The sequence below is a fragment of the Sycon ciliatum genome, chromosome 12, assembly GCF_964019385.1.
Source record: "Sycon ciliatum chromosome 12, ocSycCili1.1, whole genome shotgun sequence".
NCBI lineage: Eukaryota > Metazoa > Porifera > Calcarea > Leucosolenida > Sycettidae > Sycon > Sycon ciliatum.
In genome coordinates, this window is record NC_088654.1 from 11299534 (window position 1) to 11318739 (window position 19206).

Below are 19206 nucleotides of genomic sequence, written 5' to 3' on the forward strand. Positions count from 1 at the left end.
GCCCAAAAATTTAATTTCAACATCAGCCCAATCTGACATCAGGTTTGAATAGGTACAGCCTTATATTTTCGCTTCGTAACATCAGTTTTTCAATTGCCCGAATAGGTCTTGCCAAAAACACAATTTTCCTTGATGACACAAAATGACACAAAATCCCAAAATTGATGAGAAATCGTCCATAACATCAGTTAGGACAGAAAATATGACATAAAATTTTACAGACTGTTTGAGGTATTGACTAAGATGATATCAACACCGAAAAATGTACACTTTGGTTGACGATGGGATCCAGGTCGTCATTTCCTGGAGAAGAACAAAAAGACGCCAAAAATGAAACTTTGAATATTTTTTGCAGCTTATTTTTGAGTTTGCCCCATATGTGGATACTTCAAACACGTTCTATAAGTGGGTTGGAACAGGTTTACCGCGGCGAAAATAGGGGTCACCGTGCATATTTAGGAGAAAAATCCAAAAAACTGTCAAAATTTGCCTAAAATTGGTAAATTCACGTATCTATATTGCTTGTACTTCTCTGCTGCTGCTTTGGTCATAACTTATTGGATTTTTGGCTGTTAGGTGTTGCATAAACTCACTAGAGCCCTCGGCGTTCAGAACAATACAAGGATGGAATAGCTGAACTAGTAAATTTGCCGGAAAACCCTGGGTGCACGCATTATCGATAGGTACTTTTCTCCATGATTACTCTCCTGTTGGCACTTGGTTGTGATACATGTACATGTAGCCATGATAGCGCTTAGCACTGCCCCATATCAAACTACAATGAAAGCTGACATGTTGGAACGAATCAGACAACATTGAGTCCTCTTGTTCTTCAACTATGTGAGCTAGAACGTGTCCCCACACTGGCAAAAATGATGGTATTTTACGGTGCGCACAAACAAGTGAAGCACTGTGCCACAGGGCGTTCCTTACAGTTGGGTTGCTGCTGGTTCTTCGCTAGGTGTTCAGCCACCACTAATATAATATTCCTTGAGACTGTCACCCGCTTCTTACCTCCGACTTGCTCCTTCATCAGTCAGGAAATGGCTGGCTCACCACTTCGTTTGTAGGACAAGACAAAGTGCTTCATCACCAACCCACTGGCAGCTGCCCGCACTGCAACTGATTTAGAGAAGCACGTTGCTTGGACCAACGGTTGAAGGGTGGCCAGCCGCTTTTGCTGATGTTCTGCAAACTCCATCGCCGAACATGCTGATGCAAAAGTGACAGAGTGCTACTGGATACTGGCATCAGGGCGAGCTTCGACAATTTCAGCTAGGGCCGCAACATCCGCAACAGCATCATGAGCAGCGAACTCATTCCCAACGATGAACTATAAATCAATCTGAGGCTGTAGCTTGGGAGCTCCGGTATCGCGGTTTAGGGATCAGAGTGTTCACCAATCACAAAATGCACACCATTGACACACACATCCGTGCACACATACACACACACACGCACACACACGCACACAAACACACACACATGCATGCTCTCACACGCAATAGAACACACGCGCGCGTACACACACACATACATTCACGCACGTGTGCGTACCCACCCACATGCATGTGCACACTCATGTGCATGAGTGGAGATGCCCGCATACACATGTCACACCAACATGCCCTGGGAGCGGTCATGCACGTGTGTATAGATGTGTGCGAGGGCACGTCCACATGAGCGCATATGCATGTGCATGTTCATACATGCGTATGGTGCACACATGCACAAACATGCAGGTCTATGCAAACACACAGACGCTCGCGGCCGCCGCGCATACAGTGTGCTCATACATTTCCATAGCCATAGGGCCAATGACTCGCAAATATCATGAATAAATCTTATGAGATTGAAAAACGCACTTACCCAAAGCAGCGTTGGTGTTGCTTGTGGAAGCACGAGGGCCAGAGTGTTGAGCAGTTACAGGGCTATCTGTATCTATAAAATTCTCCATCCCACACTGCTGACACAGAATGACAAGTACGCTGCCCAGGTCGTACCTCTTCTCTTCAACGCAATCAATGAGCGCCAGAGGTTTGCTACATCCAGGATTCTGGCACGCAGACAATCCCACAGCCAGATACATGTACCTGAGATGAACGATTCGTCGACCGTGAAGAGGGGCACTGAACGACCTCTTCGCGGGAGTCGAATCCAGTGGCGTTAGTGATGGAGATCGCCCTTTCCGTTTTTCAGGAACTCGATCGATCGTTTGAGTTTGCGAAGCGTCCCCCTCCTCGGCTTCTTGCATCGTCCAGTACGCAGAATGCGGGCCGCGTCGTGGGTGACGGATTACTCTCCCGCGTCTTCATCTCCACGACACGTCGGCAGGAGAACCGAGCTATCCAAAAACCGCCAATGTCAAAACAAATCCGCAAGTCCACTAGTGGCGGAGCTTCTTCCTCAAATCTTGTCTCGACTCGAGCACGCGCTGCGAAGTCATGGTCAAACCATTTTCTGTGCATGATCGCGTCCCATTTTTCCACTCCGAAAGGCATTATTTTTCAGAAAAAAATTCGGAAATCCAACATGGCGCTAACCGTCGCGAACCTCCTGTGCAGCACAGCTTAGTCGAATAAGGCGGTGCCTTTGGTCGTTTTCTTCACGCTCATAAGTTCATAAGTACACGTGTACTTGATTGTATTTCTTCTAGCAAGATAAATGCTCGCTGTGTGCGTGATCAATAATGCTCGATGAAATCCAATCCAATCAAGATTCAAGACGGTAGATTACATTCGGGTTTTCAACCCCTTTGCTCCCTCAAATCGATCCTCTTCCATCACCGCTTGCTACCTGCGTCATGAACGAGAAAAGCGGAGGCGATACGAACAGCACGTCAAGGAGGTCGAGCGCGGAACCTTCATCCCTGTGGTTTTCGCAGCAACCGGTGGTGGATCTACTGGTCGAGCTGCTGCCGCTTTCCTCAAGAGAATAGCCGAAATGGTCTCCTACAAATCTGGTGAGCCATACTCAGCAGTGATGGCATGGATCCCCTGCAGGTTTAGCTTCGCCCTTCTTCGTGCCAGCGTGGCTTGCCTGCGTGGTGCACGACGGCTGGCTGTATTCGCACCCGGAGGTGGCTGAGTCATCCGCTCGACTCGCTGTCTCGGAAGCTGCCAATTTGCCATACAGCACTAGACAGTAACCATGGTAACTTATGCTCTCTTGTTTATGCCCCGGCATCATTGCTTTTCTGGTATGGTACATAATTATTGCTAATGTATCATTGTGCTACTTCTGCCCGTACAAGAGGCCGGTTCCCGTCTTTAAAAAAATCCAAGGCAGTGCACAGCCCTAGACCTGCGAACACTGCGCTCAGCAACAGTGCACGGCGAAAAACTATTTACTTGACTCGAGCGACTACTCCGCGAATTCATTCTGCAGCACTGTACATTGTACATTGTATATAGCAGCCAGGGAGGCATGTAGACAGACCACTTTCTTGTTGGTGCTCGTTCTCTCCGCCGACTTGACGTGCCACTGTTTCAGAGTTTGAATATATTATTGTATTGCACCAACTACGTGTAGTTACTTGACGTTGCAGAGAAGATGTACTTCTTCTAGTACGTCCTGTATTTATTATGCGAGCTAATGGCCATACTAGTATTTAGTCTTCAGGTCTGTTAGCCGAGTTGTATGTCCAAACTAACGTTAATTGGACAAACTGACCTCGAATTACTCGCGTGTAGCACTTTTAGACTTGGTTCAGCTGCCATAGTTAGTTGTTGATTTGATGAGCAAGACCGTGTACCGTGTGCGCTTGCTTTCAACGTACAGTAGTTAACCATAACGTTCAGATTGTGTGGCTCGTTCCTTGGATTCGATTGAGAGAACGATGTCTGGCGGAGGAAGTGAAGCATATTCATTCTACAGAACAACTATCGGAGAAGAAACGTTCGACTTACCACAGCGATATGAAAAGGCATCACTGATTGCGAAAGGAGGACAAGCTGTTGTGGTGGAGGCCTGGGACAAACGGGAAAAGCAGAAGGTTGCCATCAAGAAGATCTGCAAGCCGTTCCAGGATGCCAGCTCGGCTAAGAACACGTTCAGGGAGATAGTTCTCATGCGCAACTTGCAGCATCCCCAGTGCATGGGCGCATTGGACATATTTACTTCAGCCTCAAACCTGCAAGAATTCAGCGATGTTTACCTGGTGATGCAGAAGATGGATTGTGGCTTGAGTTCTAAACTTGGCAAGCACTTGGACCACTCTGACATAATATTAATCCTTCGTGGGATTCTTAATGGAGTCCGTTATTTGCATGCCAGAAACATCATTCACGGAGATCTAAAACCTAGCAATATTTTGATGAATAGCGACTGCACGTTGAAGATTTCTGACTTCGGAAAGTCGCTAGTAGATGACGGAGAGGGGAATACGGGTGTAACCAGCGGGACCACTATCTATCTTGCTCCAGAAGTCATCCAGGGTGGTCATTGCGGAAAAGGTGTGGATTCTTGGGCGATCGGATGCATCCTTTCGCGGCTTCTGGGACGGCAGAGACTGCACCAAGCTAAAGATTCTACTAACCAGCATATGATAACATCACTGGGTAGTGACGTAATGGAAACACCAGAAGATTGGATTCGCACTAATCAAGCTAAGGATCTAATATCCAAGATGCTTAAGATCAACCCTGACGAGCGCATCTCCATTGTACACGCACTTCGCCATCCATACGTCCGAAGACCGCGGAGCAGTAGGGAACCTCATCGTTCCGCCCCGGACCAGTTTACGCACACAATGTTCTCTAAAGACCGAACTGTCGAGGAATGGAAACAGATCACATATGGCGAAATCCAGAACGCACAGGATCCCGCTCGACCCCATTTTCTCAGTGGTGAGGTTGCCGACGGTGCTCTGGCTGCTGCTGTTTTTCTTGTTCTCGTTCTTGTTGTTGTGCTTGTAGTACTTCTACTAAGAGTCGCATCACAAATGGATGTCGTCAACCTTTATAGTTAGGTTCCAGAACTCGCCTGCAAGAAGATAGTGGTGAAGAAAGACGACAGGAGCTCGACAAGCCATGGGGCCAACATGTTCTTGCCAGTCACCCTGGATCCACGCTCAGCTATGGGCAAAGTGCATTCTCTGCAGTTGCAGTACTGTAATAGGGAGAGAGTCTCTGATCGAGCCTGTGGCAAACTGCGCGAGGCGATTGAGATACAATGTACGTGATACTAAGCCCAATGTCAACATAAGCAGGGAGTCGTAAAATACCGGTATTTTACGACTCCCTGAACATAAGCATATGTGTGGGTTTCTTATGACAGAACCTGTTTTTTCTGAGCTTGTCCTTGCTGCTACTTTTTTTGTACATCAATATCACTGATTATAATCATGAGGCGGGTCACACAAATCCATTCTGTTCCTGTCGCATCCCTGGTGATAATGGTTAGGCATGGGAAGTGTGGGATCTCACAGTTGTCTGCTTTTCTCACACATCGTGTCGTGCAATGTTATCGAATGAGCTGATTATTAAGTAACTGGTGGTGATAGTGGACATAGTCATTATAGCGTAACTTGTAGTTCCTTGGTCCTTTTTCTTTTGTATAAATAAAACCTTGGCTCTCCATCCGAGTCCAATAATGCACACCTGATGAGCCGTCCTATTTATCTATACGGCGAAACGATCCTCGTGTGAAACTGCTGCTTGTTACCGCTGCTAAATTGTCCATTTAAATTGTTATAGTCGAAGTACAGTGCTGTTTTACTTAGGCGTTCGGTTTTTTGATGATTCTCGTTCGCATGGCTTCCCCTTTTATTGATCTTCGCATCTTTTGAGCCACACAAGTTGTGTGGAATGTTGCTTTGCGTTCTTGAATCGTGGTTTGACCGTATTGTCCAATGGTCTCGCCAGTATCGTCATCGACATGCATGAACATCCGCCAACGTCCTTCACAGCTGAGACTTTCAGCTCGTGCGTATCTTGGTTGCGCTCACCTTCCCCTCCTTATGTTATTTCTATAACTTAGAACCTACCAAGTTGGAAGGCTGTTGGAGTGCTCATCCAAGATGTGCTAGAGCTGTTAGCCAGTTAGTTGTAGAACGTCAGTACCGTCGGTCAGTGTCGTGCAATGTTATCGCATGAGCTGATTGTTTAGTAACTGGTGGTGTCCGTGGACAGTATAGCGTAACTTGCAGTTCCTTGGTCCTTTCTCTTTTGTATAAATTAATCCTTGGCTCTCCATCCGAGTCCATAACTGTCTTCGTGATTGCCATACTCGTCCAACCGATGTCACCCTCACCCTGCGAATAATGATTGGCTGGTTTATTTTAATTCACACAACAAACGGGAACTAGGCCCAATGATAAATAGGCGAATGGATAAGCCAAATTTAGAAAAGGGAGGACAGGAATTGGAAACGTACGAAAGAAAAAGTATCTGACAGAGGAGTCAAGCGGGTATCAGGGGTGAAAGGGTGGTCGAGGAGAGCTAGGGGGGCGGGCTAGTCTGAGCAACAATATGGTAGGCAACTTATGCTAAACTTTGTCTGTCTTCCTATAGTCCGAACATCATCCGGCAGCAGGTTGCAGAGTGCAGATCGATCCTGCGACGGACGGCCAAGAAGGCCCAGAGAAATTGGAGGATGGCTGACTGAGCAGACCACTGGACCTCTGATGATGGGTTCTCCTGCCAGCAGATCTGACGAACAGTACAGACAACGTGGCACTAGCTTTCCCGTGAAGGCACCTCCAGCTCCAGACAAACACTAGTCGGTTGGGCTTGCTGAGTTCGCCTATCCGGTGCAAGCTGTGCTGCACCAGCAGGGGATGCACCGTTGACAACTTGTGTAGGGTGGGTGGCCGTCGATAGCTCGGATAGCCCTGTTCTGTAGCAGACCCAGGCGATCAAGCTGGCCACCAAGGAGCGCGGAGAAGAAGGCGTTACTGCCATAGACTATGTCAGGGATGACAACAGCCTGGATGAAGAGACACTGTGCAGATCAGGACAGGGAGCTACGGGTTCGCCACAGCGCGCCAATCTTAGGGGTAGTCTTGTTGACAATTGGGTCGACTTGACCGTTCCATGAAAGCTTACTATCAAGTACAACACCGAGGTATGTGGTAGTCGATGCTGTTGGACCGGCTACTCCACGACACTAGGCAGCCTGCCGGTGAGGAAGAAAGGCCACAGCTCGGTTTTTGGTAGGGTTGAGGACAAGGCTCCTCGCATGTAGCCAAACAGCTAGGTTGGTGACTGCCGTCGTAAGCTTAGCAGAGACAGCCCCAACAGAACTCTGCGAGGAATACAATGCTATGTCGTCCGAAAACCGGATGCTGGGTGCAGGGTGCAGGACGGAGGGGACGTCGTGGGTGTAAATAGAACAGGACCTAGCACAGATCCTTGTGGTACTCCACACATGCAGGGGTGGCCCGACTCGTGGTTGGCCCAATGCAGACCATCTGCTCTCGTGCAGTTAGGCAGCTGGCAAACCAGGTGAGCGCTGATCCGCACACACGGACGTCAAACAAATCGACAATGAGCTGTGTGTGGCGGACTTCGTCGAATGCTTTGGACATGTCCGACTTGTATAGTACGGTCACATTTCCCTTGTCCTTGGCAGCGATGAGACTGTCAGTGAGAAGGCAGAGGGCATCCTCAGTGGAGTGGTACTGACGGTAGGCAAATTGGGTAGTAGGGAGGCACTGGTGGGTTCGAAGGTGGCGGACAAGTTGGCGTTGGACGATCTTCTCAAGAAGTTTAGAGATAATATATTATATATTTATTACAACATCTCAAGACTCGGTGGAAACACCGGCCAATGTTAAAGAGAGTGGGTGATTGCCAACCACGGCGATAAATAAAAGTAAGGGGAGGGAAAAAGAAAGAGTAGCAAAATGAACAGCAACAACTCCGTAAAGAAAGAGAAAGATAATGTCAAATAAAAACAGTGAAAAACACAGAGACGCAAAGGACATGTGGATAATGAGCTATGCATGTCGTAGTAAATAAGGGGCGGCACGGATCTTAAACAGGCGGAGTGAGGTCAGGTCCTTAACTTCTCTGGGTAGAGTGAGCCAAACAGAATAAGCAATAAAGAGAGGGGAGCGCAAAAGAGTGGATGAGTTACACTTAGGGAGTAAGAGTGAGTTTCTAGTTCTTAGAGAAGAGAACCAATTAAAACACATGAGATGAGGTGGGCACAACTCAAGCTTAATAGAATGGACAAGAGAAGCCAGGTGTGCACTGCGTCCATGTGATAACGGGGTTGTGTGAGCGATTTTATAAAGGGCGGATGATGAGAGCATGCGGGGTTGACGGAGGAGAATTTTAAGGATTTTCTTGTGATGTATTTCAAGCTTTGCAGCAGCGGAAGAGGATAACCCAACCCAAGACGTATCTGCATAATGAAATATTGGGCGAAGGTAGGCGAAATAAAAAAGAAGCTTGCAAGAAAGTGGGAGGTAGGAGCAGTGGGGGGAGAGAATTCCTAAGGATTTACTTGATTTTTTACAGATATATTCGATGTGAGGTACCCAAGAGAGTGCAGAGTCAATCACAATGCCAAGGTGTTTGTGAGAAGACACTATGTCAATTGGATTTGGAAAGTTGGCATGGATGAGGGTTGTGAACTCCGGCTGGGGCGGGAAGAGCATGATCTTTGTTTTTGATAGATTTGGGGACAACCTCCAGGACGACATCCAGGAAAGAACTTCCTGAATGCCAGCACGCAAGTTGTTTTTCAGGCCAGTGAGGGAAGCTGATGAGGTGAGAAGGGTCGTGTCGTCAGCAAACAGAGACGTTCCAGGGAAGACTGCAGGTAAGTCGTTTACGTAAATTATAAATAGTAGGGGACCAAGAATTGATCCTTGAGGAACGCCCGACAATACTGGCTCTGCAGCCGAGGATGTGCCAAGCACAGTTACGTACTGATAACGCCCAGAGAGATAAGATTTCAGCCAGGAGAGTGGCTGTTTGCGTACCCTGAATGCATGCTCGAGCTTTGCCAAAAGTCCTCGATGCCAGACGGTATCAAAAGCCTTGGCCAAGTCAAAGAAGCAAATGCCAGCAAGCGCTCTGTTATCCCTATGCTGGCACACCTGCTGCACGATGCGGGTCAGTTGAAGAGAGGTGGAGTCGCCTTTACGAAACCCAGATTGTGCGGGATAATGAGGAGTAAAGAAACAGGTCGATAATTATTGGGGAGGGAGGGGTCGCCGGATTTATACAGAGGCACGACTGAAGCCAGTTTGAACGCTGAGGGCACTACACCAGTCCGGAGAGAAGCACAGAATAAAACGGCAAGTGAATACGCCAGAATATCAGCACATTCCTTCAAAATGGATCCTGGAATTTCCCTCACTGCCAGTTGCTTTCGTAGCATCAGCTCATCTCTCCCGTAGCTACACCTCTCCTTCCATCATGACCGAACATTAACTATACCTCTTCAGCGGCAAGCTTCTTTTAATTATTAGAGCAATCATCCCTAGCCTGCAGTCCACAGTCATGGCTGCTAGAATCCAGAGGTTATGACTTCGTAACTTGCATGCATAATGCACATGTACGTGGAGTTTTGTGACTACCCGTCACTATCTCGTCTGCCCCAGGATACCTGAAAAAGGCTGATTCACTCGCATTTTCTGCTACATGTACTGTAGCAACATAAGAAAGAACTTTGAAGAAGACGAGTTCGAGCATACAATAAAGTATTGCCATGATTTCTACCCTGCTTTTCATTGAAAACACTATCTGCATGACCTCCGAGCCCTTTACCATGCAGACCACCATCACTGATCAGGTCACTGGTGCATTGTACACAATTGTGTAGCCCACATACTAGAACGGTGGTACAGTCATGTAGTTATGCTCCTACCTCCGAAAGGATGAAAAATTATGCTCCAAATTTTCAACCGCCAAATTATGCCAATAATTATGCCGGCATAATCCGCCGGCGCCTAGTTCCAAACAATAGAACCATGGCAGAGTGATGGGATCGGATTCCATTGAGCTGCACTGTGGTACTGTACCAGGAGGTTAAGACAAGAGGTCAAAGTTCTTGATTTTCAGTGTAAGACCATGCTACGGTGGAGCCACCGAGAATTGAAGAAAATGAAGAAACAAAACAAGCCATCATTATTCATTTCCGATGTTGAGCCAATATTAACATGTAAAGAGAAAAGGACCTAATACTAATAGTTACTAGTTATGACTAACAGTTCACCAAGGTAACGAGATAATTATACAGTCAGATAGTGCGACAACGAGGCACAAAACTGACAAGATATTGAGACATTCGACGACCTGACACCAGCCCTTTCCCAAAGATGCTCGCCACTTTTTTCGCAACTTTTCGTTGTTTAGGAAGAAATCGCAAGTTTCGCAAGTTTCGCAACCTTCTTCATTTTTGGTAGCGTGTTCGCAACTTTTCTGCAACCTTGGACCCATAGCATATGGGGTGAAAAGATCAAGTCACGGACTACATGTCGGAGAAATGCATGCTCGCTCATTTCTCGCCTGCTATCAGACTCATTTGAGAGAAACAGTAGATCAACGGTAGGTACGATCATGTGCATTCCCTTTTTCCGTGCTCTGGAATGATGTAGGATACATGCAACAGGCTACCGGCACTTTTGGTGGTTTCTGCACTAGAACTCTCCAATTTTGAGTCAGTTGCGATTTTGGCAATATTTGAGCTTTTTATGAAAACATGGATGCGATTTCAGGAACTAGCACTTGTTTTGGCACGGTTGCGAAAAGCATAAGTTGCGAAAGATTATGGCATCTTTGGGAAAGGGCTATCACCAGGGATACAAGCTACTTATAGAGACGCTCCGTTTCCAGCGCGACAAACACCTCGCGAACTCCCATGGAGGGAGTACGCGGAAAACACAGCAAAGTACTGAACATCAGAAGCCACAGAACGCAAAACGAGGGCCGAAACGAGTGCCCATTTTGCCTTAACGATAACCAATAACACTAACGATCGATTTATGGGTTTTACCGATTTTCCGAACAAGTTTTATACGTGTCATGTTGGAAATCAGTATACAGCGAAAACAATTAAAATTTGTTCAACTACCTGTATATACAGGTACGTATCGGGTGAAAGATCCACACAGGCCCAAAAAAGACCAAACAAATTTGCAATGTGATATGAGCAGTGTTCCTCTGCCATTAAACATCAACGATCAGTCCTCTGTCTTCTAGAATGGAGAAGGGTCGACTGGAATCGACAATCCAGTCGATGATCGACTTCGTCAACATGCCTGAGCGCCTGATGTCGCACGTTCGGAAGTTACCTGTGCCGAAGAACGACGTGACAAAACAGACCCGGTTGGTTGGCAGCTAGCTCTTGGAGGTGGCAAGAGTAGATAAGCAGTGTATCTGCTCTTGGTGGCGGGTATGTGCTGTTGCTTGGCTATCAACCCAGTCACAGTAATCCTCCCTACAGTGTGTACAGTGTGTACAGTGTGCCGTCACTTGCCAGTGCACTAGTGAAGGCGTGGACGGTCCCGGCGAACATGGCTGAGAAGAGAAAGCTAAGGCGATATACCATTGCGGAGAAATGCGCCATCCTTCAGGAGGTCGACGCGGGAGCCAAACGTAAAGACGTTGAAGAGAAGCACGGTATACACAAAAGCACGTTGGCAAGGTTAATCCTGGATCGCGAGCGTATCGCAAATAGCTCGGCCAAATCAACAGTTCAAGGTTTACAGTCAAAACTCACCGTTCGGCAACCGAGATTCTGCGAGATGGACGCCATCATACTGGAATGGCTTCAGCAGGAAATTTGCCAATCTGCGACGACGACAACGAAAGTCCTTTACGGGTCTGACCTGCGGGAAAAAGCTCAGTACATATAACGAGCGCTGGCTTCGCGTGGAATCAATCTGTACAAAGACGAGAAGCTTAACATGAAATACTGGGTTAGACGCTTTAGGGAACGGTATGGCATATCCGCCGGCAGAGTGAGTGTTGATGAGAGTACTGCTGGTAGTGCTACGGCATGTGAATCTCCAGGAAAAAAGGAGACACCCATTGAGCAGATTGAGAAGGAGTTTGACGAGAATGACATTTTTAACGCATGCAAAACTGGAATGCAATGGCGAATGACTACTGAAACTGCATTCCTGGATGAAAGGCGGAAGCGGAATGCAGATATGATTGGAGAACGATTAATTGTTCTTGGTAGTGCGAGTGCTGCGGGGGAAAAGCTCCCTCTCTTCGTCGTCGGCAGTTGTAACCTGCCAAATTGCTGTGAAGGAGACGTGAACAACTCGGTCACATATCGAATGCACAAACTGGCTTGGATAACAGGCGAGGTGTTCGAGACTTGGCTGTGGACGCTGGACAATCAGATGAAAGCTTCTGGCAGGACCATTGCCATAGTACTGGACAAGTATTCAGCTTACCCCGATATCGACGGTTTGAGCAACGTGAAAATATTCTTTCTTCCACCGAAGGCCTCGCGTACGAATCAACCACTGTGTTCTGGAATCATCACCGACCTCAAGAGGTCCTACCGTTATCTGCTGTTGAAGCAATGCCTTGCGTGTCACGAGTCTGGTGTACCGTTCAGCTTGGACTTGCTCCAGGCGCTGGAGTGGCTGAGTAGCTCGTGGAATTCCCTCAAGGTGGCCACCATTGTCCGTGGCTTCCGTGCTGCTGGCTTTTGCCATTCTTCTACCCATAGGCCACAGAAACCTGCAGCAAGTAGTATTGCAGCTAGCAGTAGCGACTCCACGCTTGATGGAGCAGAGGGGGCATTGTGGAAGCAGGCACAAGACACACATCTGGTAAAGAGTGGAGCAACATTTCAGGACTACGTCAACATCGACAATAAGCTGCTGGCCAATCCATCTTCGTTTGAAGCCACAGTTGACATGATCCTAGGTCGATCTCCAGGCCATGATGAACTGGAAGGTGGCAACAATGAGGGAGAGGGTGCTGCTATGCATACACCTGAAGAGCAGCCTACACCATCATTCAAGGAAGCCCTGAATAGTCTGAGTGCTGCTCTAACCTATATGGAGTCCATACCCGGAACTGTCGAGCATTGCCTTGCTGTGGCACGTGCGCAGGATACGTGTGTCGATGCTCAACTAAATTTGCAATAGCAACTGCGGCTATATCACCAGTACTCACTTGCGTCTTTCGAGTCTTTCAAGCTCAAGTCTCTCTCTTTCACGCATACACACCTTCTGTAGAAGTCTTAATCCTTGTTTTGTTAGACGTACCTGACCTTGCTAATGGAAATCACTCTCTCACTCCCCTTCTCTCTCTCTCTCTCTCTCTCTCTCTCTCTCTCTCTCTCTCTCTCTCTCTCTCTCTCTCTCTCTCTCTCTCTCTCTCTCTCTCCTCTCTCTCTCTCTCTTTCACGCATAAAAACCAGGGGTGAAACGATTACACTTTTCAACTATCGGTTAACCTACCCTTGTATTGATTCGATTGTCGATTATGATATCGATTACTGTGTCCTAGAAATTGCCGCGGCAGACCAGCACAAAGCTTAACACAGCCCTACTGTAAAAGTCTCAATCCTCGTCTGTTAGACTTACCTGCCCTTGTTAATGGTAACTAGTCTGTTTGTCTGTCTGTGTCTCTCTCTCTCTCTTCCTCTGTCTATGCCCCCCCCCCCCCTCCCCCCTCCCCTCTACAGCATGGTGTGTTTTATGTACGATGATCCCGCAACCTTTGGTCGGTGGGTACCCCGCTCCTCACCAGCACAGCTCATGTAGCAGCCGCACGCCCGTTGTCAGTTGTTGTTGTGAACCCTCTGATTCTCTAAATTGTTGTTGTTGTTTTTTATTGGAATTCGCAAAACCAAACGGGCAATACGCCCGATTACATGGAAGCGAATAAAAGAACGCTAAGAATGAGGCATTTTGGTGCATATTATTTCAAGTGGAAATACTGATCCCGGGAGGTACTACAAATAGGTACTGTACAATGAAAATCTGAAAAGGCGATGATAATGTCGTTTACCATGCTGCAAGCAGCTACATGTAGAAGGAAAAACAACAAGAAAGACGTTGTATCTCATGTACTGGACAAACAGAGCTAACAGGAAAAGACCGTTCGTTAAAATGCCTATACATATTGTCCTTGTGTGTGTGTGTGTGTGTGTGTGTGTGTGTGTGTGTGTGTGTGCGTGCGTGTGTGTGTGTGTGTGCGTGTGCGTGTGTGTGTGTGTGCGTATCACTGTTTCTCTTCTTTAAAAACGTTTATGGCCTGAGAGTGTCAGGACCGAACGACCACACGGCACGAGGACAACTATTGACACATATACATTTCACTTGATCGAGCAATAAGTCAGTCGAAGACCGCCAATTATTTACAGCATGAAAACGGCGTATATCAAAAAAAATGACAGCGTATGCAGTAAATCGCACATAGCGCATATTATAGCGTATACAATGCAGTAAACATCAGCGGTACGGAGGAGTCGAGATACAACGTCGAAACGAAGCCAATGTCATAAGCGAGAAGGCCTTTCACACTTGAGAACTTGTGGTTTTGTAACAGTTGTACATTTGTTCGACTTTTGTTTTGTTGCCCCTCTTTCCGTCTGTATGTGCACTGCAGTAAAAAACAACAACAAAAAAAGCTGACTACAGAACTTCACAAGGGACAAACCTGTGAAACCGAGAAAAGAGGAAACTTCTCGCAATTAGGTCAAGTGAAGAAATTAGTTGGGGCTTACCTAGTACCTGTGTGTTGATTTCAACACGGTCATGGTGCGCTGCTGTGTTGTACGAGTCAGGGAGTCGTAAAATACCGGTATTTTACGACTCCTGGTACGAGTTCGAGTTTCGCACTTTTAGATCTGCAGGTCATTCTTTTTAGACGTTCTCGCGTGATTATTCTCTCCACATAATGCATAAAAATCACATAGGTGCAGGTATGCAGCTCACAATGTTCTCCTTGAATTGCAATGGACAAAAAGATCCACGAACTATGCCCAGCCCTCCTCCAATGTCACAGGAACTGTCGACTGTCGTACTATGATCTAGCAGATGTGCCCAGCTGCCCAGGCAAGCTTTGCGTTCTATCTTGACTTGTTGTCGTATGGGAGCTGTGTCGAGTGCCGCTGAGTGTGTGTATGTGCGTTGTGTTGAAATCGCTGGTCTCCAACAGCATTTGTCCCGAAGGGTCGGATCACCATCACAGGTCAGCTAGCATCGGACGAAGTGCCGGAGCTAGGAAGAGCTAGGCTGTCGGGATCTGTGGGACCGATTGGCATGTCATCCCGTGTGGGCACTGAGCCTGTAAACGCTGAACGGAACTCGGAGGACAGCGCAGGGTGCGGATGTGATGGGACTAGCTGTCGCGAACCACGGCTCCGAGACCTTGCCACGGCCAAGTCGGAGCCGGTAGGCATGCACCCATCGGCTGCATCGCGCTCGCAGTTCATGTGTCGAACCGCATCCGCTCCAACTCTGTCTGAGAGCTCGTCTAGAGCTGCGGATCTGCGGTGCACTTCACTGGATCGAAGGAACAGTAGTGGAGGACTGAACTACTGGCGAGGTCGCATGTTCTACTCCATGTATACGCATTCGCTCGACGAAAACGTTTCGCTAGCAATCCCTTTACGACGGCACTCGCTAGAATACAAATCTCTGCCCAGAAAGAGACGCCAGTCTGCGGACAGCGTTTCCAAGCACAGCAGCTTTCCTGGGATGCTCGGCAGCCACGAACCATACAATCTATCAACGCGTTCGCCTAGCGTCTCCGACCGTGACGATGACGACGACAAGTCTAACTTCGCGAGGCAAGGTTCCGGCCAATCAGTGGACAGTTCGAACGGGTCCTCGTCCTCGTCGAGTGACAGCAACAAAGAGGAGCTTTCACCGTCTAAGCATCGCAGGGTGTCCTTCTCATCCAAACAGCCACGACGACGCCATTCTCCAGCAGTCGAACAGAAGAACGCATCCGTCGAGAGATGCCAGCGATCACTCTCTTTGCATGATAACGGTTGGGAGCGGTTTGCGCACGGGGATTTCCGTGTGTGTGCGGCTTGTTTGACGTTCGGCAGAGTGGCCATTGCGGCCGCTCGGCAAAAGGATCTCCTGCTGCGATTTCAACACGAGACGCTGTCCAGTGTGCGCGAGGAAAAGTGGGAGCAGCCGCGCCTCACTCGATCGCACAGCGACGGGTTTGAGCCCGGTGCCATGGCCGAAAATGGCATACAGCTCCCTGGCGAAAGGAGCCCAGACGAGGATGCTGCTGCTCGTCGCGCTTTTGACGAAGAGTTCGAAGCGAGTATCGATAAGTGTGTGCAGGTGCTTGACGAGGTCGGTCGGAGATGCGAGGAAGAGATGACGTCAAGGTGCAAAGGTCGACGAACCGCGTTTCGTCTGCAGTGCCAGGAACGGAGGACCTGGAGTTGCGTGGGTTCCGGAGATCGAAAAAGCTCTGGTCACGGCGATCGTGTTGGTGGGTCACTGCGTTCCTTGAGTGAGGAAGATGTGATCTCGTTCGGCGCAACCATCATCAACAAAGCGCTCTAAAGCTAACTGCATAGTTACGTAGACGTACACTGCTTCTTGTACTTGTAGCTTGTGATGTGCTGTCACGTCATGCCAGGGAAACTCACTTACACAAACAAGGCATTACACACTGTGCTAGTACATGTACCGGTATGACGACTGTGTACTTGTAAGGAAATTGTTATAATTATTATCACATCACGAGCAACGACTAACATCTTGACTACTGTAACAGAATAGATCGCAAGGGCATTTGAAGAAAATCATTTTCCTCTTTCTTCAAGAGAGCATGTCTGAGAATACCAAAGTATGTGTGCAAGTGGATCTCTCCGATTTCGCTCAAAATTTGCAGGTAGGTTGCCTTTGGGGTGTGGATCGACTGTGCAAAGCCCTTGAAAAAGTTTCTGAAGGGAACCTTGAAATTTGCATACCCCTCAAAAATGGCCGAAATATCACATTATTTATGGGTCTAGAAACGAGTCACGCCACAGCGTATACGAACAAGCTATGAACAAAACTCCATCAAGCCAACATTGCCTCACCTTAGAAGAGTTCCTGGAGCAGTACCGCTTAGCCACGCCAGCATCCCAGAAGACGAGGTCCATCACCCCCTGACGCCACAAATGATCGTCTTGAAAATAGCCAATTTACAAGCGCTGGCAAAACAGCCAGCTACGTCCTCAATTGGCCAGAACTATACACCGGCAGATAGTAGAACACCTCTTCTAGCGCTGAGGACATGTCCCCCATCTTCCTTTCGGGGTTTTATTGAAATAAACTTTTTTGAATTTTTCCACTCGACCATGCTGAAATACGGCCAAAGTCATACCTGCGCAGGAAAGCTCGCCCCGTCGCGACGTCTCCTCAGCAATTTCTACTCCAACACTACTCCCAAGGCCGCAGAACAAAGTGTAGTTTTGACTCTGACAAGGAAAAGCAGCGGTGATCACTTGTCACTCCAAACGACAAGCTTCTCCTTGCGCCACCTTTTTGTGCGACTGTTGATGCAAAAGTGACTGAAGGCCTGAGCGCAGTTTTTGAATTTTATTGCAAGATGCACGGTGAAATCACGTGCCTTGTGACGCAAGAATGCCAAGTCGCGTGGCCCACGGCTCACGAGATTTCAGAGTCATGTCACCTTCGTCAAGTGCGGTTGAGTGGGTTGTTACTCGCCTTGAACGCCCGTTGGTCTGGAAGTCATCCCACTTGTGTTGTTACTGCGCTCAAGAACACGCTGGGACAGTGGGAGTGTTGTAGGCCTACGAACCGGGACTTTCCCTGACCATGTAGGTCGAAGACCAGTGAAATGATGATGAAATCACATTCTTTATGACGTAAGAAATCTCTCATGCAGTTCACGCGACAAGTGCGTGCAGTCAGTGCTACTCGCGTGCCAGTCAACACAGGGACCGAGCTAGCCGCTTTTGTCGAGCATCGACATGAAAACAAGGGACTTTTACTGTTGGACTATGTTCGGGATTGCAGGAGGTAAGTGTGAAAGACGAATAACTCTCCATGCTGTATGGGGCATATTTCAACGGCTTGCTGCCATTGCAACACTCCTAGGACAGTTTGTTGGGGTACTCACAGTGCCTGCTCTAGACATTCAACACAGCCCGGTCAGAGTGTACCTGGCGCATGCAGGCCAGCCGGGTCAAGCCGGGTCAGATCATCCGGCAGAAAAACAACCAAAAAGCCTGCTCAAAACGCAGGAAACAGAAAGGCGAATTTATTACCGGAAATCGGAAATTTTAGAGAACAAGGCGAACTATCAAAGTCCGCAAACGTAAAAGGTAAACGACATTACGTGAAGAATGCAAAGCAGTTCCATTGGATTCTGATTTAACAATTTGAAAAAAAGGAATTCTGTTTTCTAATTATTGCTAGTAGCAGGACGAACGACCAAATCCATCGCCGCTCATCTTCCTTTGGAAATGCGTCTTGCACAAAGCGCATGACATGGATAGACTAGCATGGTCGTAGTCCAGCCAGGGTCGACCTTTCTTCCAAGAGTCTTGGAAAGGTGAGATCTTTTTCTCTTCGCTGCGGGCTCCATCATCCAAATCACCAGTCGGCTGAAAAATTGCAACTGTGTCAAAGTAACGCTTTTGACTGCCTGCCCCATCGACTTTGTATGTCCTGACTTCCTGCTCGCCGCTAACTGGCCAGATCGTGCTCGAACCAGTTGACGTGACCGCAGTTGACCCTAGCCGAGTTTCTGTCGCTTGTAGACTGTAGTGTGTACGGTTGCGCTAGACTTGCAAGAGATGGGGTCCGCTAGTCGTAAAATACCGGAATTTTATGAATCCATTGTCAGTTTGAGACATTTTTCAGCCGGGTCAGACTGGACCCGGTGTTATCTGTTCAGCCAGGTCGTGCAGTTCCCCAGCCGGGCGCGTGACCCGGCTGACCCGGCTCTCCAGCAGGCCCTGACTCAGCAGTTCAAGCAGGAAATGAAGCTCATCTTACCTCTGCCATCATGGTCTGTTCCGAGTAGCGTTCCAGGCACTTTCACGATCGTTAGCCGCGTATCGTGATGCAGGAAGCGTCATCCTACGTCACAGAGCACGCGATCTCACCGTGCATCTTGCAATATAATAAAATTCAAAAACTGCGCTCAGGCCTTCAGTCACTTTTGCATCAACAGTCGCACAAAAAATTATTGGTGGCGCAAGGAGAAGCTTGTCGTTTGGAGTGACAAGTGATCACCGCTGCTTTTCCTTGTCAGAGTCAACACTACACTTTGTTCTGCAGCCTTGGGAGTAGTG

At 48.0% G+C, this 19206-nt stretch overlaps 2 protein-coding genes across 2 annotated transcripts; both read left to right on the forward strand.

The window, feature by feature from the left end:
• Nucleotides 1-3838: 3838 nt before the first annotated feature.
• LOC135827983 (stress-activated protein kinase JNK-like) lies at nt 3839-4969 on the forward strand. Its single transcript, XM_065340420.1, has one exon. The coding sequence runs from the start codon at nt 3839-3841 to the stop codon at nt 4967-4969; it is 1131 nt and encodes a 376-aa protein (XP_065196492.1).
• Nucleotides 4970-11863: 6894 nt separating this feature from the next.
• On the forward strand, nt 11864-13066 carry LOC135827985 (tigger transposable element-derived protein 4-like). The gene has a single exon (XM_065340421.1). The coding sequence runs from the start codon at nt 11864-11866 to the stop codon at nt 13064-13066; it is 1203 nt and encodes a 400-aa protein (XP_065196493.1).
• Nucleotides 13067-19206: the final 6140 nt, after the last annotated feature.